This window comes from Vitis vinifera, chromosome 19 (genome assembly GCF_030704535.1).
Source record: "Vitis vinifera cultivar Pinot Noir 40024 chromosome 19, ASM3070453v1".
In the NCBI taxonomy this organism is placed as follows: Eukaryota; Viridiplantae; Streptophyta; class Magnoliopsida; order Vitales; family Vitaceae; genus Vitis; species Vitis vinifera.
The window spans coordinates 20,072,939-20,097,965 of NC_081823.1; the positions used below are offsets into that span (position 1 = coordinate 20,072,939).

General features: G+C 30.7%; 1 protein-coding gene across 1 annotated transcript; it reads right to left on the reverse strand.

Moving 5' to 3' along the window:
- Window positions 1-229: 229 nt before the first annotated feature.
- LOC104877740 (uncharacterized) lies at window positions 230-23,972 on the reverse strand. The gene is made up of 4 exons (XM_010646533.1): window positions 23,579-23,972; window positions 23,115-23,199; window positions 22,598-22,846; window positions 230-596 (listed from the first exon to the last, which is right to left on the reverse strand). The coding sequence occupies exons 1-4, from the start codon at window positions 23,970-23,972 to the stop codon at window positions 230-232; spliced, it is 1,095 nt and encodes a 364-aa protein (XP_010644835.1).
- Between the last annotated feature and the right edge of the window lie 1,055 nt (window positions 23,973-25,027).

Genomic DNA, 25,027 nt, shown 5'->3' on the forward strand with positions numbered 1-25,027 from the left:
CAAGCATAATTCTTTTTTCATTGATGTGAAGGGAAGACAACAGCCCAAAAATAAATAAATACTATATATTTTTAAAGAGTGGAGTACAACAAGACTTATTCAAAGGGTGGAGTACTTCTAATTTTGGATACAAAGCTTAATTACAAGTACAGTTTTTTTGCTTGCTTAAATTTCTCATAACTGCAGAATTAAACTCGTTTACTGGGCACGACCGGCAGAATAACAGTTTTCAACCGCCACAACCGCCGCCGCCACAACCACCACCGCCCCCACAGCCGCCGCCGCCACCACCACAGCCACCGCCACCGCCACTGCTAGCAGTTACAACAGCAGTAGCGGCTATAACAGCACCCGCTCCTGCTAAAATCACCATTTTACCATCTTTTGAGTCACTGCTTTTAGAGGTTTGGCCCTTTTCCATATCACTATACGTTTTCTGCGCTGACCGGGGAGCTGCAGTACTCCTTTGAACATCGGGGCGTTTCCTTTTGCCGTCACCCTTGCAAAGACAACACAACACTACAATTGCTACGGCTACAGAACCGCAAGCTATGAGAACAACAGCATATGCTTTCATCTTCCTTGGAGTTGCTCTGCTGCAAATATGGAAGATTATATCATTATTATGCCCATGGCTGTTACCTGAAGTTGATTATATATATGAAGGATTGTTTTACGGGGAAGTTTACATCAGGCTTCTTTACAATTGTGATGAATCATGAAGGAAAACGATACTTGTTGACTTCATGCCCCATGTTGAGCTTATTTTCCTCAACTAATTATGAATATTGGTTACTTGAAGGAGACGGAAAATAGCAAAGTAGAACTCGTCAAAAACATCGTTATCGCACACAAAATTCCACGCCCATCATTTTCCCTCCCACTTCCCTTCATTCTCATTTCTCTCAAAGTGATCAACTACGTACCTATACAGGTCTTCTTTCGAAACTGAGGTCGCCTCAAACTTACCCTGAATTTTTTTTATTGTCATCCATGTATGGTGTGTTTAGTCATACCTTGAATTAAAGTTATTGATTTCATATTCTCTCAGAAAAATTCAATTGACAGAGGATGGTTCCATTATGCTGACTTAATATCTCATGTTAAAGATTTTACGTTGGTAATTCTTTTATGAATTAAAGATTTCAAAAAATATATAAATAATAAAATTTAGCACAATTAATTAATTAAAAAAATAAATAAAAAAAATGAAACCATTCTATGTGAGTAAACCCTCCATCAATACATGCAGTGTGCTGCATGGGGCTGATCAGTTTTGGATTCTCCAATCTTGGAGCTGGGCAAGCAAGCATATGTACGTGAAGGTTTATGATAACATCCACTCCATTCATATTAATTTTATCATTATATAAAATGTCGAGCACCTAAGGAATGATAATATACCATACTATAAATTAAAGAAGAGGGGTATATATTTTCCACCATAATAATACTTTTAGCACACTTAGGTGGTATTTCTTTTATAAAATAGTGGTACCCTAGTTTTAAAGAGTTGTGTCGGTGCACAAATTCAGTATGTTTTTATAAAATATGTGTATATATTTTATTTCCCCACTTCTATTTAATTATATTTTTATGGTTTTTGTAAATATTTATTGCATGTATACATAATTGAAATTTGATAGTCTAAAATTTTTATTTTAATAAAATAAACAATTTCTTGATCATGTTTTAATAAAATAATAGTTTAGAATATTTTTTTTTTTTAATAAAAAGAGGTTTTCTTAATAAAAAATTTAGAAAAATACTTTTAGGAAAATCCAAAAAATTGCTTTTAAAAAAATCCAAAAAATTGTTTTTAAAAAATTCAAAAAATTGATTTTAATAATAATTGTATGGAAAATTATTTGTTAAATAAAAATTGTCAAAAAAATGAGTTTTTTAAAATAAAATTATCCAAAATTAATTTTTAATAAAATCATGCAAAAAATGTTTTTAAATAAAACTTCCTTTTCTTGATAAGAATGTGATTATGTAATTTTTATAAACAAAAGTCTTAAATATTTAAAAAAAAAATAAGAATAGGATGAAAATCATTTTTGCAAATTAAAGTTGGAGAAATCATTTTCATAATAAAATTGGATTGAAAATATTTTCGTAAATAAAAGTTCTAAAAAGTAAATAAAATCAAATTGAAATATTATTTTATAAATAAATTTGTAAAAATAATTTCCTAAACAATTTATAAAAAATTTCTTTCTAAATGAAATCCAAAACCTTTTAATTAAGAATTCAATTGAATTTTTTTTAATGTGTGTGTGTGAAACCAAGGTTTGGTTAATCTCGGTTTTGATGATAACAAAACAAGGTTTTGAACTATTGATTATATTTCAAGTGTGATTAGGCAAGACGATTTCCAAAGTGGCAATTATAAAAACAAATCAAGCCAAGGAGAAATCATAAAGAAGAAGACCACCTCAAAGAGAAGTGTTTTTAAAGACTTAAGCTTCATAAGATCTCTTTGTAAGGTTGTTGATGCACTAGGATTTTCATACATTACATTCTTTACTTGTACACCAAAATAATCCAAACATTATTTTGTTTTAAATATTTTAAATTTGAATAATTTCATGTTTTCAACTAAAACCTTGTGTTAAATGTTTTTCAAACTTGTTTAAAAGGTTTTAAGTTGAAAAAGTTGGTTGTTGAGCCAAAAATGGCTCAACCGGTTGACCCTTACCTCAACCGGTCAAGGTCCGGGTGCCCCAACTCAATCAGTTGAGGGTGCAAAAAAATTTCTCTTTCTTCCAGAATAGTTGTTCAACTAGTCAAGGTTGAACCTCAACCAGTCGAGGTCCAGTCGAGGTCCGGTCAAGGGGTGGTCGAGTTCAAACGGTCACCTGCCAAGCATTAAATGCTAACGGCTAGTCAACCGATTGACCCCCAGCTCGATCGGTTGAACCCCTAACGACTAGTTTGGTTTTTTTTCCTCTATAAAAAAGCTCCAAATCTTTATTGTTGAAGAGCTCAACCTTCCTAAACCTTTCTTGAATATATTTGAGCCTTGGAAGAGTATTTTGAGTGCACCATTGTTCTAAAACTTGCATATCATTAGTGCACCTTTCAATCCTAGTTTTCTTGTATCATTTGAGCTTAAAGTTTTTGTACTAGGATTTTGTAAGATCATTTATTTATAAATCTTTGAGAAGAGGTTTCTCAAGTATAGGGTATCACTTGAGAGGTTGTTCAAGAGTAGGATATCTCTTGAGGATTGTAAAGGGTGCTTGGAGCAAAAAATCCAAGAGGGTGGATTGGAACCATAGTCCAATTGTATTGCTTGAAGGCTTGGTTTGGAAGCCTTGAAATAGTGGAACCTCAAGCTTGGGATTGAAGCTAAAGAAAAGTGGATGTAGGCTAGGTTGCGCCAAACCACTATAAAATCTTGTGTTTGTATTCCATCTTTCCTACTCTTTTACTTTATATACAATTGTCTTTATATTGTTTTATTATATACTTGCATATATTTGTCTCTTACATTCACATGGTTTAAATTTGCAAAAAAGAGACCATCACCCTATTTACCCCCCCCCCCTCTAGGGTGATTACCATAGGTTGGATTAGCCTAATTTTTCTAATAATTGCTATCAGAGCTAGGCCTCTTGTTTAAGACTTAACCATCTAAGAGGTAATGGCTAATCCATCAAGCTCATCTCACATTGAAAGTTTTTCAACCACCCGACCTCCATTCTTTACGGGAATCGATTATCCCTATTGGAAAACTAAAATGACTTGGTTTTTACAGTCTACTAATCTTGATTTATGGGATGTCATTGAAGATGGCCCCCACATTCCTTCAAAATTAGAAAATGGAGTGATGGTTTCAAAACCTAAGCAAGAATGGGATGAACTTGATAGAAAGAAAGTTCAATTAAATGCCAAAGACGTTTTTATCTTACATTGTGATATTGATAGAAATGAATTTAATTATGTTTGGTAATGTAAGTCAGCTAAAGAAATTTGAAGACTATGAGAAATCACTCATGAGGGAACCAACCAAGTTAAAGAGTCTAGAATCAACATCCTTGTGCATGATTATGAATTATTTTCTATAAAGGATTTTGAATCTATTATAGAAATGTTTTCTAGGTTCATGGTGATGGTGAATGAACTTGAAAGCTTGGGAAAGACCTACATTGAAGTAGAGAAAGTCATGAAGATCTTAAGGTCTCTACCAAAAAAATGGGAAACAAAAGTGATGGCTATTCAAGAAGCAAAGGATCTCACCAAACTCTCACTTGAAGAACTCATTGGGTCACTCATGACTTATGAGATAAATTTGAACAATCATCAAAGAGTTGAAGAAAATAAGAAAAGTATAGCTTTTATGGCTTTAACAAATGATGATGAAGAGGAAGAGAGTGAAAGTGAAAGTGATGAAGACTCCATGGAAGAAGAATGCACAAATGAGGATGGCAACATGTGCTTTATGGCTTTGGAGGAACATCAAGATGAGGTAAACTCCAACTCTAACCATAATGAGTTTCAAGATGTACTTCAAGAATTATATTTTGATCTTGAAAAACTTGGTTTCAAAAATGTTTCTCTCAAGAAAAAATATTTCTTGTCTTTAAAATGAGCTCAATGAGCTTAAGAAAAAAAAATTGAAAATATTGAGAAGGTAAAAATCTCTTTTGAAAAATAAAAATGAGTAGTTGAAAAAGAAAAATGAATGGCAAGTCAAAAGTGCATTTTTGATAAAAAGGGGCTAGGCTACAAGCCTTTCAAAAATAAAAAATATTTTAAGAATTATTTTGTAAAGGAAGCCTCTAGTTTTTCACCTTCAACTATTTTCAATCTTTGTGAAAGAGGAAGTCACATTAATGATTTTTGTCCCTTAAGAAAATCTCCTCATGTTCTTCAAAACTCTAAATTATTTTGGATTCCAAAGGGAAGAAAGACTTACTCTCTAGGAGCCAAAAAGATATGGGTACCAAAGGTTACTTAATTTATTTTGTAGGGATTCATGCAAAAAGGAGGATATGCTTACCTTGGAAAGAATGCATTGATAATATTGGTAATGGTATCCCTTCTAAAGCTTAATTTGTAATATCATTTTATCATTTTGCCAACACTTGGTATAATTTTTGTTAATAATATAACTTTTTGGTATCATCTGCTTGAATGATCATCTTTGTTAAACCAAGGTTTGGATTAAAAAGAAGATTTTTTAATATACACCTAGGTAAAATTGAATGATCATATGCTTGTATGCTCTAATAATGTTATTCAATGCATGATTATATATCTTTTTAATGCATATGTTCACCCATATATTTTTTCCAAATCATGCTTTAAATTGGGAATGCTCTAAGGATAAACAATCATTTATTTTGAAAATGTTCTTAAATGAAAAAGAGGGAGATTCATTTTCATGAAAAATTATATCATGCTTATTGTTTATTTTTTAAAACTTTTGATAACATGTGATTCCCCTTATATACTTTATTGAGACTTTTTGTTGATGACAAAAAGTAGGAGAAGTAATTGTAGGTTGCTAACTTGGAAAGAAATGTCAATATTATTTTAGCAATCCTATTCATATTGATGCTATGTACTTTATTGGTTATAATTGCATGCACTATATTTAATAATAATGTCTTGTCAATTGCTAAATTGCTCTTTATACTATTTATGTTTGATTATATCTTTTTGAGCATCCTTAATATACTCCTTGAAGTTTCTAAACTTGAATATTTTCGAAATTCAAAGGAGCATATATTGAGGGGGAGATTGTGAAACCAAGGTTTGGTTAATCTCGGTTTTGATGATAACAAAACATGGTTTTGAACTATTGATTATATTTCAAGTGTGATTAGGCAAGACGATTTCCAAAGTGGCAATCACAAAGACAAATCAAGCCAAGGAGAAATCATGAAGAAGAAGACCACCTTAAAGAGAAGTGTTTTTCAAGACCCAAGCTTCATAAGATCTCTTTGTAAGGTTGTTGGTGCACTAGGATTTTTATGTATTACATTCTTTACTTATGCATCAAAATCATCTAAGCGTTATTTGTTTTAAATTATTTAAATTTGAATGATTTTATGTTTTCAACTAAAACCTTGTGTCGAATGTTTTACAATCTTGTTTAAAAGGTTTTAAGTTGAAAAAGTTGGTTGTTGAGCCAAAAACAGCTCAACCGGTTAAACCAATTGAGGGTGCAAAAAAATTTCTCTTTCTTCTAGAACGATTGTTCAATTGGTCAAGGTTGAACCTCAATCGATCGAGGTCCGGTCAAGGGCCAGTCGAAGTCCAGTTAAGGGGTGGTCGAGGTCGAATGGTCACCTGCCAAGCATTAAATGCTAACAGTTAGTCAACCGATTGACCCTCAGCTCGATCGATCAAACCCCCAATGGCTAGTTTGGTTTTTTTTTTCCTCTATAAAAAGGCTCCAAATATTCATTGTTCAAGAGCTCAACCTTCTCAAACCTTTTTTTGAATATATTTGAGCCTTTGAAAAGTGTTTTGAGTGCACCATTGTTCTAAAACTTGCATATCATTGTGCACCTTTCAATCCTAGTTTTCTTGTATCATTTGAACTTAAAGTTTTTGTACTAGGATTTTGTGAAATCATTTATTTATAAATCTTTGAGAGGAGGTTTCTCAAGTGTGGGGTATCACTTGAAAGGTTGTTTAAGAGTGAGATATCTCTTGAGGATTGTAAAGGGTGCTTGGAGCAAAAAATCCAAGAGGGTGGATTGGAACCATAATCCAGTTGTATTGCTTGAAGGCTTGATTTGGAAGCCTTGAAATAGTGGAACCTCAAGCTTGGGATTGAAGCTAGAGGAGAGTGGATGTAGGCCGGGTTGCGCCAAACCACTATAAAATCTTGTGTTTGCATTCCCTCTTCCCTACTCTTTTACTTTATATTGCTTTATTATATACTTGCATATATTTGTCTCTTACATTCACATAGTTTAAATTTACAAAAAGAGATCATCACCCTATTCACCCCCCTCTAGGGTGATTACCATAACTTGGATTAACCTAATTTTTCTAACAATATATATTTAATAAAATTGAGTTGAAATTCCTTTTTATAAACTTATAAATATCTTTCTTTAGGTTTGTAGATTTTTTTTTAAATAAAAAAATTAAATTAAAATTTTTGTAAATAAAATTATAAAAATTCATTTCCTAACAAAGGTAAATAAAAATCATTTTCCTATAAATAAATTTGATTTTAATAATCCTTTTAATAACAATGAGTTTAAATAACTTTCTTGGATATAAAAATTGAATACAAATAAAATCAAATGAAATCATTTGTTGAAAATAAATCGAAATATTTTATTTGTAAATAAATAAATTGAAATATTAATTTGAATTTGCTTTTAACATGAATAAGATCTTTTGAAATTTCTTGAAAATATTGTAATATTTTAAAATAATCAAATCATGTTTACTCAATTTAATAAATTAATTTGTGCAATCCCTTTACCATCGTTGTACATTATTATGACTTATTTTCGGCTTATCTTGTTATATATTTATTTGTATTATTCTTTTTTGATATCCATAATTAATTAATTAATTAATTGTCATAGCTCTCTCCATTCCTTTAGTAGAGACTGTAGATGACTTAGAGATGATGCTACAACTTATCGTCATACATTTCTGATAGGTAAACTGATCCTCAAATTTAGACTTGGTTTCAACAAATACGTCTTTTCCTAAAAAAAATGAGTCATCACATTAAAGTTTTATTTCTTATTTTGTTTTTTCTTTTGAAAATAAATTAAAATAAGTGGCAACTTTAACTTTTTCAAAAAATCAAAATTTCACAAATAAAAACTAGTCTTGCTATCGAGTGAGGATGTACATAAAAAATGTGGTTCGGACAATTCAATTAATTGATTGATCATTAAGGTCTAAGAAATTTGAATTTTGAGTTTGAAGCCTAGTCAATCCCCCTCCCTATCAGGTACCAGTGTGAAATAAGAACAAAGAACCAATAGCATTTTTAGAATATAACAAAAATTTAATCCAACAGCAATAATAACTTCATTTACTTTTACTTATATTGTTAGACGAACACTAACTAGATGACAAACAAATCATATATGTAGTTTAATGGAGCCGATTAAGTTCAACTAACGGTTTAATTTATCCACTATGTAAACAAAACAAATCAATGGATAAATATTATATTGTGCCTAAACATTTATAAAGTTTATTTTTATTTTAGAATGCAAATGATATAAAGTAATAATCACTATGTTTTGAAAACAAAATTTACATAAAGGTTTTAATGTATACTTCAATAAATAAAAAAAATAAAAATTGAACAAATTGAAAAAAGTTGTAATACTAAATTTGTGAGTCATGATAGTAAGAAAAAAAAAAACTTATTATCTATTTAGATATACTTTCTATTTCTAAAATTAGAAAATAATAATAAATTTTGTACGCTATACAAAAACTTTTAGAGGTTTTATGTTGACAAAGTAATGATCTTAAAAAATATTTTTAAAAAAATTGAGATATAAAAATAATTTTACTATTTCAAAATTTAAAATTCTTTAAAATGATTTTTAAAGATATAAAGTAAATCTATATTTTTCATAAGAGATGTTCTAATTTTTATATAAAATATTTTTATTAAAAAAAACAGTATATGTATCCAAATGCACACTAAGGTATAGTAATTAGTAAAAAAAAAAAATAGTAAAAACATCATAACAGTAAAAATAAAATTAAACTTAAAGAAGTCCCATTGATAGTTGTTTTGAAGGATGTAATTAAAATAATGAATTAAAAAAAAAACATTTTTAGAAACCAAACAATTAAACTAAGGCATTTTTCAAAAGAAAAATAAAAATATCCACACATAAAACTTGTTCATGATTGAACATCCAGTATTAAAAAAAAAAAAAAAAGAAAGAAAAGTGCAAGGAAAATGGTAAATAAAGAGAGCCTTTTGCACCCTGTTACTCATACATATATATATATATATATAAAGAGAGAGAGAGAGAGGGGTAGAAGGTATTTTTTTTCTATTAAAATATTGCATATTAAAAAAACTATTAAAAAGTATATAAAAAAATAAATATTATGAGAGAGAGGTAGAAGAAGATATTTTTTTTTTCATTAATGTATTATATATTAAAAAACTATTAAAAAGGATATACAAAATAAAGATTATCATTCTGAGCATTGATAGGCTTATAAAGTTGCAACTAATAAGACTTGTGAAGGACTTAGAGAGAGAAATGGATTTGGTGAGAATGACGACACTCTATTAAATCTGTTATTATATACAACTATTACAAGAGGAATTAGTTAAAGAATAGAATCAATTAATTACATCACTAATACACCCCCACAAGCTAAACGAGGGTACTAAGTGAAAGCTTGTTACACACAGAAAGAAAACAAGAAACGGACAAAGGTTTAGTAAAGACATTAGTTTTTTACTCTTCAGAGGGAGTATAATGAACATCCACTTCCTTACTAAGCACTTTCTCATGGATGAAATGAATATGAATCTCGATATATTTAGTTTTAGTATGAAAATAGGGTTAAAAACCAATGCATTAGCACCAACATTAATCACACTACACTGAGGATTTTTCAAGAGAAAGACCAACTGATGAAACAGAGACTAAATCCAAATTAATTCTATAGTGGCAGAAGCTAAAACACAGTACTCTAACTCAGTACTACTTCTTGCAACAACTCATTGTTTCTTAGAGCTCTAGTTGATTAAATTACACCAAGAAAAATACAATAACCACTAGTAAAGCGTCTATCATCAAGACTGCTAGCCCAATCTGCATCAGTAAATAAGGAGCATTTTGGAAGTAGGATGAAACTGAAGTTCAACAATACTCGTTCCTTGAAGATATATAAGAATCCTTTTGCAAGTAGATCAATGAATATTTGTTGAAGCATGAAAGAACTGAGTGAGTTTATTAATTGCAAATGATATGTCAAGTTTGGTCGTGGTGAGATATTGTAGAGCCCCAATTGTACTTCGAATAAAGAGAGGCAAAATCAAAAGACTTGTTGTCATTTAATGCAAGTTTTGATTTAGATAGATTGGAGTAGAACAAGACTTGGAAGAGTTCATTTTTGTTTTGATTAACAAATCACGAATGTACTTAGTTTGGGTAACTAAGCCTGTAGAATTTCTGCGTGTCTCAAAGCCAAGAAATTAAATACTTCAATTCTTGTAGTGTCTCAAATGTAAACTAATTACTAAGATTAGTTATTACTTAGGAGATCATTGTAGAGTCATCATCTATGAACAAAATGTCATCCATATAAATAAGGACTAGAAGTAATTTTCTATTTTTCTTGTAAAAGAATAGTGGGGTATCTAAGTTAGAAACTTGAAAAAACCCATTGAACTAAGAACTCTTAAGCTTCTCAAACCAGGCCTTGGGAGCTTGCTTAAGGCCACTGATTAGAGCCACAAATTGTGCTCTAATGGCACATATAGGAATGAATTATGCAAATGTAAAGGTTCAATTCACCCAACTTAACTTGAATTATTGCTAAGGCCCTAGTCATGGATCTAACATATATCTTGAGCTAAATCTTAGATTTAAAGGATAAAAAGTATACAAGTTGGAGAAATCATTTTCAGTCATGGTAGAAAAAAGACTAGACATGCTTAGAATGAGCCCCAAAAGTGTGAAACATGATGAAAATTTTGACAAATGAAAGTGAAGTAATTCATAGCATGAGAAAAAGAAATGAAGGTTGTGGAAAGAGTTGGAGAGCAAGCAAACATGAGAAAGAAGGTTGAAGGATATGGATTAAAGTTCATATACTCCAATTAGAACTCAAATTATAGCAACAATATATACTATGACTTTGAGATGATTTTGGAGTACTTCCTGAGGTTATTTTTGGATATGCTATATATCATTTTGAACTCAAGAAGTCAAGAATCCAACACTGCAAACAGTGTGCAGATTAGAGCTAAAACAAGGAAGATATGGATGATTGAAGAAAATTGTATAAAGAAAAATCAAAGGAGTGTCAATTTCGCATGAACATGCAAAATTTTTGCATGATCATGCGAAATTTTTGCATGATCTTGTGATATAGACTAGAGAGATTGTTTTTGTTGCAAATTAGAAATCAGTTTTGCATGAACATGTGAATTTTCACATGACCATGCCAAATGAGCTAGAATGATGCTAGAATGTTGTCAATATTTATATTTCACATGACCATGTGAAAGGGATCATCCTCATGCAAAATCAACATCTTTTCATTAAAAGCTCCCGTGACTCAAATTTTTTCAATTTTTATCGAGAGCCCTTGATTTGAAAAGAACATTTTACATACTCCTAAGGATCTTACCATGTGTCAACTTAACTTTTAGCCTATAAATGAGGTGATTACTACTCAAAAAGTGCTATTTGATAGCTCATAATTAACTCTTTTAAACACTTTTGAGTAGTAGTTATTACCTTTTAACTCAATTGACATGTTAAGGACCCTTGCAATCGTTTCTAATCAAATTGTGTTAAGTTTTGGTGTTTTTGATAGCTTTTAGCTACACCAAAGCAATCCAAGAATGAGGGAGAGCTGTATATAGTTTATGGCAAAGCTTTTGGAAGCTCAAATTCATGAAGAACCAAGCTTTGGAGCTCCATAGCCCTTTTCCAAATTCGTTCAAAGTATGCAAGGAAAGAACAACGGAGAGAGGAAAAAGAGAGTGAAGAAAACAGAGGACAGCAGCTGCAGTTTTCTTTCACACTTTTGGAGCACTTCCCGAAGTCCATTTTATACGTTATATATACCATTTCAAATCTTAGGAAGTCAACAATCCAATGCTTCAAACGGTGCGCGATTCGGAGTTGAAACGAAGGAGTTACATCCATTGCAATAAAATCACTCCAAGCTAAAGGAAGAATTTTGCACGGTTGCGAAATCACCCTTTTGTTGCGAAATGATTTCGCAGCCATTTTGCACAGTGCTGTGGAATTTCTCCTAAAGCTTCCCGATAGTTGTGACCGACACTTTGAGATATTTTTCTTCAGATATTTTTGTATAAATTTCCATTCTTCTCCTTGTAATCCACCAACCATAAGATTTCTTAGTTAGGAAGGTTGGAAAAACGTCTCTATATATATTCCCTTGCATCCACTGTAATAGATATAGAATCATGTAATCCAATGAGATATAGATATATAAATATATAGAATATACAGAGCCTTGCTCTGTTTTTTTCCTTCTCTTTCATTTTCATTTTCTTGCTAACCAAACTCTGAGGATTTTTTCTCAAAGGATGAGAGGCTAGGCTTTTCGTCTCTTGGAGTGAGGAAATCCGGGTAAGTTTCCACATGCATAAATTGGAAGTTTTGTTGTTTTAGTTTTTAATGAAGAGAAAGTGTGACCCGTTAATGGTTTTTATCTTTTTAGTTAACTTAAAATGCCTTTAAATCACCTGGGCCAACACTTGGTAAGGCAAGTGATCTCCGTCCATGGAGATTCACTAGTTTATCTCTTGCGAGCCTTTGGGAGGTGACTTGAAGGTAGGATTATCTAGAATAGCCAACATTTGGTAAGCTTTTGGACTCCAAGGAGACATTCATTAGTTATCTCTTGCGAGCTTTTGACGGGTAATCCAAGGTTAAAGATCACCTTGAATGGCAAGTGCTAGGTGAGAGGTATGAGCCATTGCAAGGTGCATCAGTGAGAGGGATTTAGTGTTTGAACCCATTAATGAGAAGCATCTGTACAACACCAGTTACAGAATTAACTATATGTTAATTCTCTAATGCGAGGAAAAGAAACAAGTGATCGGAACTCCCTTTTTGTATGAGGAATCTGAGCCTAGTGATCTGAAACTCCAAGAAACACTTTTCTTTGTAAGTAAAATTAGTTACTATTTTTTTGGTTAGTTTAAAACCAAACCTTTTTCATTCAAACATCTTTATGTTTTCTTTTAAAGCTAACCTTGAAATGAAAAGACACCAATGCAGCTTTGAATTAATATCATTTGCAAAGTGAAAACCCATCCCAGTGAACGATCCTAGAGCCACTATGCTATAGTAGCTTTGTCTTTGCTACCCTAGTATATGGTGTAATAGGTTATAAATTTTGTTGATTACTCCCTCAATCAAGGAACATCAGCTGGACACGAATCAGCTGAGACACCAATTGGGCATGAATCATGGGGCATTAGAGTTCTTTTTTTAGGTGTTCAGGGAATTATTAGATGTTCTTGGATTTTCTTAGGGAGAGAAGACGACATTGAATATTCTCAATTTGTTTTCTTTATTTTAATCAATTGTTTATAATTTCTTTTATTCAAGAATGGTTCTTTATTCTTCTTTTATGGATTGTGTGAATGAAATCACTACCATGAGAGGCTAAAAAGCCATATTAGGGTGTGAAACATGAAAATCTAGGGTTAGAGCAAAGGGAAAAAACAATGGGTAAAATTGAACTAAAAATGGAATGAATGAAGGGTTGAGGCATAATAGATGAAAATAGAAATATTCTCTAATGTTAGTTTGAATTAGGGGATGGTACAATAGCCCATTCCTTGATACTAGGGACTCTTGGTAATTATTGATCCCTAGTTATATGAGGTTTTGCTATTGTTATCTACCCTAAGACAAATCTACACAGAGTGGTAAAGGCCTAACTCCTAGACTTAAACCCAATTTTCATACCCATTCATTTATTTGGTATTTCATTAATGGAATAAAATATTAAAAGTTAAGATACGAATGCAATCCTGAGTTGTGGAACTCAGGTTGATCTCGTTTGACCCCACATTCTAAATACCTTAAGACTAATTAAATTGATACCCTTGTTTTGTTTAAGGCCCTATACCCAAAGTTGGATTGTGGAACTCCCAATCTTGAATCATTTGAATTAAAAATCAATTATTCTTTTAAAATTTATTTAAGGTTCATTTTACTATATTCAATTTTGTTTAAACCAAATTTTTAGTTTTTCCAATTCAAGAATTTAGAAAAAAAAAAAACAAACAATCTTTTAGACCTAGTTTGACAATTTCCATAAACCAATCATTGAGGATAATACCTGGAGTACTACAAAAGTCGTAGGGACTTTTTCTCTGGTTTTCTTGGCTAGAGTTGCTATGTAATTTAGGCTTGAGATTTTGGACAATAGAGAATCGCGACCAGCCACAGAGAGCCTTGACAAGCTTGCACACAAGAGTAGGCTTTCCTTGATCAACAAAACCTTCTAGTTGTGCCATACAAACTATTTCTTGCAAGTCTCCATTAAGAAATGTGTTATTAACATCAATTTGTTGTATAATCCACTGATGAGTGATAGCCAAAGTACACACAATTATAATGGTAGAAGGCTTCATGATAGGATTAGAAGTTTCAAAGTAATCAACACCAAAAGTTTATTGAAACCCTTTTGTTACAAGTTTGGCTTTAAAATGATCTACAGTGTCATATACTTTAAATTTGGTTCTAAACACCTATTTATTGCTCACAATATGCATATCCTTATAATAAGGAACTAGTGTCTAGGTGTTGTTTCAAATTAAAGCATTGAACTCACTATCCAGAGCAGACTTCCAATGATGATCAAATAAAGCCTGTGATATAGTAGTAGGTTCTATAATAGAGTCACATGTTGGAATTATTGTAGAAATTCCATTTTTGAATTTTGTAACCATGGGATATGTGTTGGTTAAGGGGTTGAAAGGATGAACTGAGTGAGGAGGTTGAGCTGGTGAGCAAACAAGGACATTATAGGTTGGAAGAGATGGATGAGAATCAAGAACTAATGATTCTAAAGGAGTAAGTGACACGATAGGCAAGACATCAAAGGCTGGAGAAGATAAGGAAGAAAAAAAACTGAGAGTATGGTGCATGATTGTTGTCTTCAAGGTGAGAGGAAGGTGGACTAGGACCATCCAATAGAAGTATAGGAAGAACAAGTTGTTAGACAAGACAAGTAGTAGAAAAAAGATTTAGAGGAAAACAACTTAGAATATGGAAACTCTTATTCATTAAAGTTGATTGTGCGAACAATGTATAAGCGACCATAGGGACCGAGACACCTATAACCCTTGTAATAGGGACTATAACTAAGAAAAAGGTATTTAGTTTATCTATACTACAACTTATGATTGTTATAAGGACATAAGTAAGGAAAGCATGCACATCCAAACACCTTGAGGAAGCTATAATCAGGAACATGACCAAATAGTTTCTAAAATGGAGAAATATTACCAAGTAATGGAGTTGGTAACCTATTAATGGTGAATGTTGAAGACACAAAAGCATCCCACCAGAATTTGAATGGTAAAGAAGTATTAACAAGTAAAGACAAACCCATTTCAACAAAGTGCAAATGTTTCCTTTCAACTTTACCATTTTATTAATGATTGTGAGGACAAAAATGTCTAAATTGAATGCCTAAACGAGATAGAAGAGGTAGAAGAGATTTGTACTCACCTCCCCAATCAGTTTGAAGACACTTTATTCGTTGATTAAACTATCTCTATATAAAGGTATTAAACTGAACAAAGACACTATGAGCTTCAAATTTTACCTTTAAGGGATATATATATATATATTGTGGACCCGCATTTTTCACGTGCGTCCCCACTCAATCGGCGAGACTCGCTTTTTATTTATTTGTGAAAAAAATTGATTTTTGAAAAAAAGTTGGAGTCGCCACTTATTTTATTTTTATTTTTGAAGGGAAAATAAAACAAGAAATAAAACCCTAAAAAAAATGACTCCATAATTTTTGGAAAAGCGTGTCTTTGAAAACCCAAGTCTTGGTCCGGGGATCAGGTTACTTATTGGGAAGGTACCTCTAGGAGGTAGCACCCCTCTAAGCCCTAAAGAGGTCTCTACTAATTAAGTTAAGGGGAATATGGCAATTAATCGGTTAATTATGGATACCTAAGTAGGCTAGGTGATTTCAAAAAATTTGCATGCTAAACAAGATCAAATTGCCATAAAGGAGAGTTAGGGCGCGTACCTGGACTGCCTCTCAAGCGCTATCATAAAACATCAGAGTTAGTATAGAAGTATAACACACAACATGTATTTAATCATAGTGAATCAAACATACATCTAAACACCTAAGGATTATCAAACATATGCATACTTCATAGTGACACGATTGTTTACAAAATTTAGAAAGTAGGCGATAGGGGGGGCGTACCTGGATAACATAAATAACTTACAATGCGCTTCCATAAGACATGAGGGATTAGATAATAATAAAATAAAGAAACCCTAGCATGCTTAGCATAACAAAAATTATCAAAGTATATGAAAACGTTAATTATCACACACATCTTATATACAATTCCTAAAAAAGATAGACATAATTTCAACAAGTGACAAAAATGGCAACAAAAATAATTTTTGAAAAGATTTTCTTATGTAGGGGTTTCACCAATTCCCCAATTAATATACACGAATTTAGCCCAGAATCATCCCATTATTTGGGACCACAAACTTTGATTCGTGTTTTTGTTCAAAACCAAAATTTTTGTTGAAAACCGAGAAGGATGCAAACCGAACAAGATATGGTTGCATATTATTTTTAAATAATAAAAAAAAAAGAGATTTTGATCCTGAGGACTCTAAATGAGTTTTTGAAATAGATTTTTAAAATGATTTTTTTTTTTGAGAAAAGTATTTTATTTTAAAATAAAAGGAATTAATTTGGAAAAAATAAAATATAAGAAATAAAATACCCAACAAAACAAAAATGAAACCTCAAAGTAAAATTTTTTTAGTAATTAACAAAAATGATAATGGTGATGGTAGAGGCCAATCTTCATGATTTTCCAATGGCCTTTGAACAAAAAGGAAACTATCAAAGCAATAAATTATTAATATTTAGATCAAATAAGCTAATGAAATATCCATCAAGAATTAGCAACAAGGATTCAAGAAGCGCATAAATTGAGAATAACAATCAATAATTAACATAAGATTAACTAAACACATAAATGCCTCTAGACTAAAAAAATAAATTAAATCAAGATTAAACTTTATCTAACGGGATTAATTAAACTAATGTATTCAAATCACAAACACATACAAGTGAAGAACAAATTAAAACTAAATTAAATTGTAATTAAAAACATGAACTTTATTTAAAAAGATTAATTAAACTACTAAATTACAATTACAAACACATCCAAATTAAAAATAAATAAAAGCTAAACTAAATCGGAATTTCAAATATGAACTTTATCTAACAAGATTATTTAAACTAATGAATTAAAATCACAAATATACTTAAACTAAAAGATAGGTTAAAACTGAACTAATTTAGAATAAAAAAAAATATAAACTTTATCTAACATGATTATTTAAACTAATAAATTAAAATCACATACATATTTAAACTAACAAATAAATTAAAAATAAACTATTTTGGGATTAAAAACATGAACTTTATCTAACATAATTATTTAAACTTAAGAATTAAGATCAACTAATGCATTTAAACTAAAAACGAATTGAAATCAAACTAATTGAGATTAAAAACACAAACTTTATTTAACGTGATTATTTAAAGTAAAGAATTAAAATCAACAAAATACATTTAAACTAAAAACAAATTAAAATCAAATTAATTGGGATTAAAAATACAAAATTTATTCGATATGATTATTTAAACTTAAGAATTAAGATCAACAAAATGTATTTAAACTAAAAACGAATTGAAATCAAACTAATTGAGATTAAAAACACAAACTTTATTTAACGTGATTATTAAAAGTCAAGAATTAAGATCAACAAAATATATTTAAACTAAAAAACGAATTGAAATCAAATTAATTGGGATTAAAAATACAAGCTTTATTTAACGTGATTATTTAAAACAAAGAATTAAGATCAACTAATGCATTTAAATTAAAAATGAATTGAAATCAAACTAATTGGGATTAAAAATACAAACTTTATTCAATACAATTATTTAAACTTAAGAATTAAAATCAACAAAATACATTTAAACTAAAAAACAAGTTAAAATCAAACTAATTGGGATTAAAAATACAAACTTTATTCGATATGATTATTTAAACTTAAGAATTAAGATCAATAAAATGTATTTAAACTAAAAACGAATTGGAATCAAACTAATTGAGATTAAAAACATAAACTTTATTTAACGTGATTATTTAAAGTCAAGAATTAAGATCAACAAAATACATTTAAACTAAAAAACAAATTAAAATCAAACTAATTGGGATTAAAAATACAAACTTTATTCGATATGATTATTTAAACTAAAGAATTAAGATCAACAAAATACATTTAAACTAAAAAACGAATTGAAATCAAATTAATTGGGATTAAAAATACAAACTTTATTTAACGTGATTATTTAAAACAAAGAATTAAGATCAACTAATGCATTTAAATTAAAAATGAATTGAAATCAAACTAATTGGGATTAAAAATACAAACTTTATTCAATACAATTATTTAAACTTAAGAATTAAAATCAACTAATGCATTTAGATTAAAAATGAATTGAAATCAAACTAATTGGGATTAAAAATACAAACTTTATTCAATACAATTATTTAAACTTAAGAATTAAAATCAACAAAATACATTTAAACTAAAAAACAAGTTAAAATCAAACTAATTGGGATTAAAAATACAAACTTTATTCGATATGATTATTTAAACTTAAGAATTAAGATCAATAAAATGTATTTAAACTAAAAACGAATTGGAATCAAACTAATTGAGATTAAAAACATAAACTTTATTTAACGTGATTATTTAAAGTCAAGAATTAAGATCAACAAAATACATTTAAACTAAAAAACAAATTAAAATCAAACTAATTGGGATTAAAAATACAAACTTTATTCGATATGATTATTTAAACTAAAGAATTAAGATCAACAAAATACATTTAAACTAAAAAACGAATTGAAATCAAATTAATTGGGATTAAAAATACAAACTTTATTTAACGTGATTATTTAAAACAAAGAATTAAGATCAACTAATGCATTTAAATTAAAAACGAATTGAAATCAAACTAATTGGGATTAAAAATACAAACTTTATTCAATATGATTATTTAAACTTAAGAATTAAAATCATTAACAAACTTAAACTAAAAGATAGATTAGAATTAAACTAATTGGGGATTTAAAAAGAAAAAAATATAAACTTTAACACAAAGAATTAATCAAAAACTAAAATTTCCAAAAAAAAATAAAAATAAAAAAAAAATAAAAAAATAAAAAATCTAGGCTAAATAAAAGTACTATATAGAAAACTAACCTTTGAAGTGAAAGAGAAAATCCTCTCTTGATGATTAAATGACAGCCCGATCTCCGTTCGAAGTCCCTTGCTTTTTTCCAAAATTCCGTGTGCTCTGCCCCCCAAGAAAAATCCCTCTTATTCTTTTCCTTTTCTCACCTATATATATCACCCCTCAAGACCTAAATTTGTTTCCAAAAAGGAAAATTCTCCTCCTTCCTTTCTTCTTCTCTTCTTTTTTTAAATCCTCCAATCAAAAGCAATCTTCCCAATTTCAAATTCCCCTCCAAAACCTTCCAAGGAGAGTCCCATCTTCCTTAAACTCCAATGGTAAGTTTCCTTGCAAAAACATGAAATTTTTGAAGTTAAATAATTGCATGTATAGATAAATAAGTAAATAAATTAAAAAATGGTAAAAATAATAAATAAATAAATAAGTTAAGGAAAATAATATAAAGAGGAAGATAACCAATAAAAAGTGAATGATAATCATAAAATTAAAATTAAAAACAAAATAAATAAATAAATAAATAAAATAAAATAAAATAAAATAAAAGTCTTCGTAGGCCTAGTGTGCCTAAACGGGCCTAAGGTGAGACTAAGTGGGCCTAGGGTAGTGCCTAATGGGCCAAGTATATCTAAAAGCTATCCTAAAAAAACAAGAAAAGCCTAAGTCTAAGTTAGGGCTGCCAAGGGTCACAATAAGGGATCAAATAATCCCTCAACCAAAATCTCCGAGGTGACTCAGAAAAAGGTAAGTGGTATGAGTAGCCATGGGCCACCAAGGAACTATTGTGGAGCATTGAAAATGAATTTTAAAGACATGTGCTAAAGGGACAAAATTGAGGGTCTACATATATATCCATGTATATCAAGTAAAGTCATCAACAAAGTGAATGTAATCCTAATAACCATCTATTGACAATGTGTGGGAATAACCCTAAATATTTGAGTGAACAACTTGGAATGGATGTGTAGTATTTGATTTAGAGGAAGAAAAATGCATTTGATGTAATTTTCCAAGTTTACAATTAGAATAGAACTTAATTTTATTAAGCTGAATTGGAATTTTTACAAATTTTAGGACACAAGATAGTATAGAGTTACAAGGATGTCCTAACTTTTGATGCCAAATATTTACATCAGCCACAAACTACTATATTGCATGCTATAGAATCAAATGAACATTTATTGAGTTCAAAGACACAATAAGATAGCTGAATAGGAACAAATACTTTTTATACAGAAGACTTGGACTGTGAAGACTTGATTGTAGGAGATCAAGTTGATAGAGAACATTCCTAAGAGCTCCTTCCACCAGAATTTTCTTTGAAGCTTTGTCCTTGATTAGACAATAGTCATTATAGAATTCAATTAAAACATTATTATCTTTTGTAAATTGAGAAATACTGAGGAGATTTTTGGTTATGTATGAAACATGTGGGATGTTATTAAGGAGAAAAGGTTTATAAAAAGGAATTTTCAACATGAGAAATAACAAGTTTAGAACCATTGCCAACCACATGCTTCTCGTTGTCTAATTGGAGCCAAAATATGTGCTCTAATGACACATTCGATATAATTTGTGCACTAAAGGACACTCAAAGCACCCAACTTGACCTCAATTGGTGCTAAGGCCCTAGCTATGAGTTTAACTTGTATTTTGGAGATTTATCTCAAATTCAAGGGAAGAAAATGGTGCAAGTTGAATCATTTTAGATTTTGAAAGGTCAAGAAAGGGTTAAATGAGGAAATAAGCTAGTCAAAACTCACAGACCATGAGGAAATACAAGACGAGGATATCATGAGTTTGGAATATAAGAAATGATCATAATGGAGTAAGAAAGAAGGCAAGTGAACATGGATTATAAGGCATGAAGCAAATTCATCAAGTTGCATGGAAGTTTTGAACTCAAAATCTGGTGGGAACATATACTCTGACTTTGAGGCAAATTTTGGAGCACTTCCTGAAGTCCATCTTAAGCATACTATATATCATTTTGATGGGAATTCAAGAGTACAACGCTTCAAACGATGTGCAAATTAGAGTTGAAATAAAGAAGTTATGGCCATTTGAAGACAACTGCGCAAAGCTAAAGGACCATTTCAAAATTCAACTTATGAATTCGAAATGACCGAATTTTGAATTCACCTACTGCCACTTTGATGTTTTGCTTCCTCTACCTTAGTAATTGCATCTAGGGCACTCCATTTGCTCTAAGTGGGCCTCATATGACTAGAAATCACTATTTTATTATTTTTTTAGTCATTTTGAAGTAATTATTTTGTAATAAGTGACCAATGAAAGTGTGTCACATGTTAGGTAATTGATGATATTATATAAACTCTCTTAATTATAGGGTTTAGGCATCTTGGATCCTCTTTTAGGAGTTTGACAATTTTAGGGTTTGTTTTCTTTTCTTCTTTATTGAATGTATTGTTTTTAGTTTCTTTTGATTCAAATTATGGCTTTTTACCCTATTATGGATTGTGTGTGTGACATCACCTCCATGAGAGGCTAAAAAACCAACTTGGGGCTTGAAACATGAAAACCTAAGGTTATAGAAGTAATGGGTAAATTATCATAACAATGAGATTAATTATTTGTTGGATTAGAATTTATCAATTTTTTATTCTATCCTTGTGAGTTAGTTTAGGGAATGATATAGTAGGTTATTACCTGATACTAGTGATTCTTGGTAACTCTTGATCATTAGTTATCTCGGTCTTTCTTATCATTATTTGCCTCAAAACAAAGCTATAAGGAGTAGGAAAGGTTAAAAAGCCAAGCTTTAAACCAATAATCAATCTCATTCATTTGATGGTTTTAGGAATCGATCTATTTTAAAAAGGAGAAATTAGGTTTTAGATATAGTTTTGAGTTATAGAACTCAAGTTGATCATGAACAGCCAAGGACCCTAAGACCTTAAAATCACTTAACTTAAGAAACCTTTGTTCTCTCTATTTCTATACCTTAAGTTAGATTATGGAAAGCCTCCGACTTGAATCAATTAAATTAAAAATCAATATTTATTTTGTTATTAATTTAGTTTCTTTTACTTAGTTTTACTTCATAAAACTTACTTCACATATTGTTTTTCATTTTAGGAATCAAACAAAAGTAATTCATTTATCCTCGTATTGACAATTTCCATAAGCCAGTCCTTAAGGACAATACTCGGAGTACTAAAAAATTCATAATGACTCCTTCTCTAGTTTTTCTTAACCATAGTTGCTACGTAAAAGGCTTAGTATTTTGGACAATAGAAAAGATCGGTCATTACCCATGTAATTTGCCTTGATATTCAGATTATTCATATCAACAATGACGTGGTTTGTCGCACCACTATCGACATACCACTCATGATCTGTAGGGTTAGAGGTGGAAAGGACATTTGCTTGGCTTGAGGAGTTGGCATAACTAGTCGAACCAACACCCGAAAAGCTAATATCAAACCTTCTATAACATTTATCAGCTACATGACCAATCTTTTTATAGAGTTGGCAAATTGGTTTGTTGCCACGACCAAAACCACCATGGCTAGGGCCAGTATGACCTCTACCACTAGGACTACAAAACTGAGAGTTACCAGCACGATTGGCATTGCTAGATTCACCAGGAAAGGATTTACGATAAGCAACATTAATAGAAGGAGAAATTTGCATATCAGTAGACAAAGAGGCCAATTGATGCTAAATCCTTATTTCGTGAGTTTGTAAAGCAAATTGAACCTCTTGAAGAGTGAGAGCATGATTTCTTAAAGTAAGATTAACAACAATGGACTCATATTTCTGACCAAATCTAGCAAGAATATAAAGAATTGGATATTCATCAGTGATAACCTAACCAACGGAGTTAAGATTGTCTGTCAAACCTTGCATCTTGAGAATATACTCCTCCACACTGAGAGCTCCTTTCTTTGGTGTCTATAACATCATACGAAGCTACATCAGTCTGGCCTTCAATTGAGACCGAAAAAGTAGTTCAAGTGTGGACCAAACTTTAGGAACAATCCCCAATCTCCAAGTGTATATGAATAATCAATAAACAGTCCTGAAACTAATGACAACTATGGAACTATTAAAATTCTCGAATTGTGATGCGAATTTTTTTTTTTTGTTTTTTTTCCACTGATGTGAAGGGAAGACGATAGCCAAAAAAAAAAAAAAAGAAAAAAAAAAAGAAAGAAAGAAAAAGGTACAAGCATAATTCTTTCAAAGAGTGGAGTCCAACAAAACTTATTCATAGGGTGGAGTATTAATTTTGGATATAAAGTTTAATTAGAAGTACAGTTTATTTACTTAAATTTCTCATAACTGCAGAATTAAAGTCGTTTACTGGGCAAGAGGCCGGCAGAACAACAGTTTTCAACAGCCGCCGCCACAACCACCACCGCCCCCACAGCCGCCACCACCACAACCACCGCCCCGCCACCTCCACCGCCACTGTTCCAACCACCACTGCTTGCAGTTACAATAGAAGTAGTGGCTATAGCAGCGCCCGCTCCTGCTAAAATCACCATTTTACCATCTTTTGAGCCACTGCTTTTGGAGGTTTGGCCCTTTTCCATAGCTTGCTGTCTATACGTTTGCTGCGCTGACTGGGGAGCTGCAGTACTCCTTTGAACAGCAGGGAGTTTCCTTTTGCCTCCACCCTTGCAAAGACAGCACAACACTACAATTGCTACGGCTACTGAACCGCAAGCTATGAGAACAATAGCATATGCTTTCATCTTCCTTGGAGTTGCTCTGCTGCAAATATGGAAGATTATATAATTATTGTACCCAGGGCTATTACCTGAAGTTGATTATATATATATATGATGGATTGTTTTACAGGGAAGTTTACAGCAGGCTTCTTTACAATTGTGATGAAGAATGAAGGAAAATGATGCTTGTTTACCTCATGCTTCACGCTGAGCTTCTTTTCGCCAACTAATTATTAATATTCGTTACTTGGAGGAGAAGGGAAATAGCAAAGTAGACTTTGTCAAACATTTGAATGAAAAACATCCTTATCGCAGACAAAAGTCCACACCCAACATTTTCCTTCCCACTTCCCTTCATTCTCTCAGTGTCAACTACTCTTATAGTCTCTCTGAGAAAAATTCAATTGAGAGATGGTTCGATATAATTTACATTAAACTTAATTGAAAAAGCATGTATTTGAAGTCTTTTAGAAATGAGTCGTTTTAAAAATATTTTGAGTAAAGAGATTAAGTATCATTTAATTAATTTTACTATATGCTGACTTAAGTGGTGTTTGGTTTTTTTTTTTTTTACTTTTTGCTTAAATCAATTTGTTTTCAGAATTTAGGTTTTTTGTTTTTCTACTTTTTCATAACTTATTATAAACTTTTTATTAAATAGAAAAAGTCAAGTAACTTTTTCTAAATAGAAAAAATAATATATTGATTTTTCTATACTTTTTAATACTTAATAGAAATAAAATACTACAAAAACAAATAACCTAATATTTAACACTATTAAGCATTAAGGTTCTATTTAGAATTAAGTAAAAAAACATACACCACCTTACTATCTCATAGTAAAGATATGATCGGTGTTCGTAATTTTTTTTATGAATTAAATATTTCAAAATAAATAAATTATAAAATTTGGCACAAGAAAAAATGAAACCATTTTATGTGAGTAAACCCTCCTTTAATACATGCAGTGTGCTGCATGGGGATTCCCACTCAATCAACTGATCAGTTTTGGATTCTCCAATCTTGGATCTGGGCAAGCAAGCATATCTACATGCAAGTTATGGACCAATATATCACTA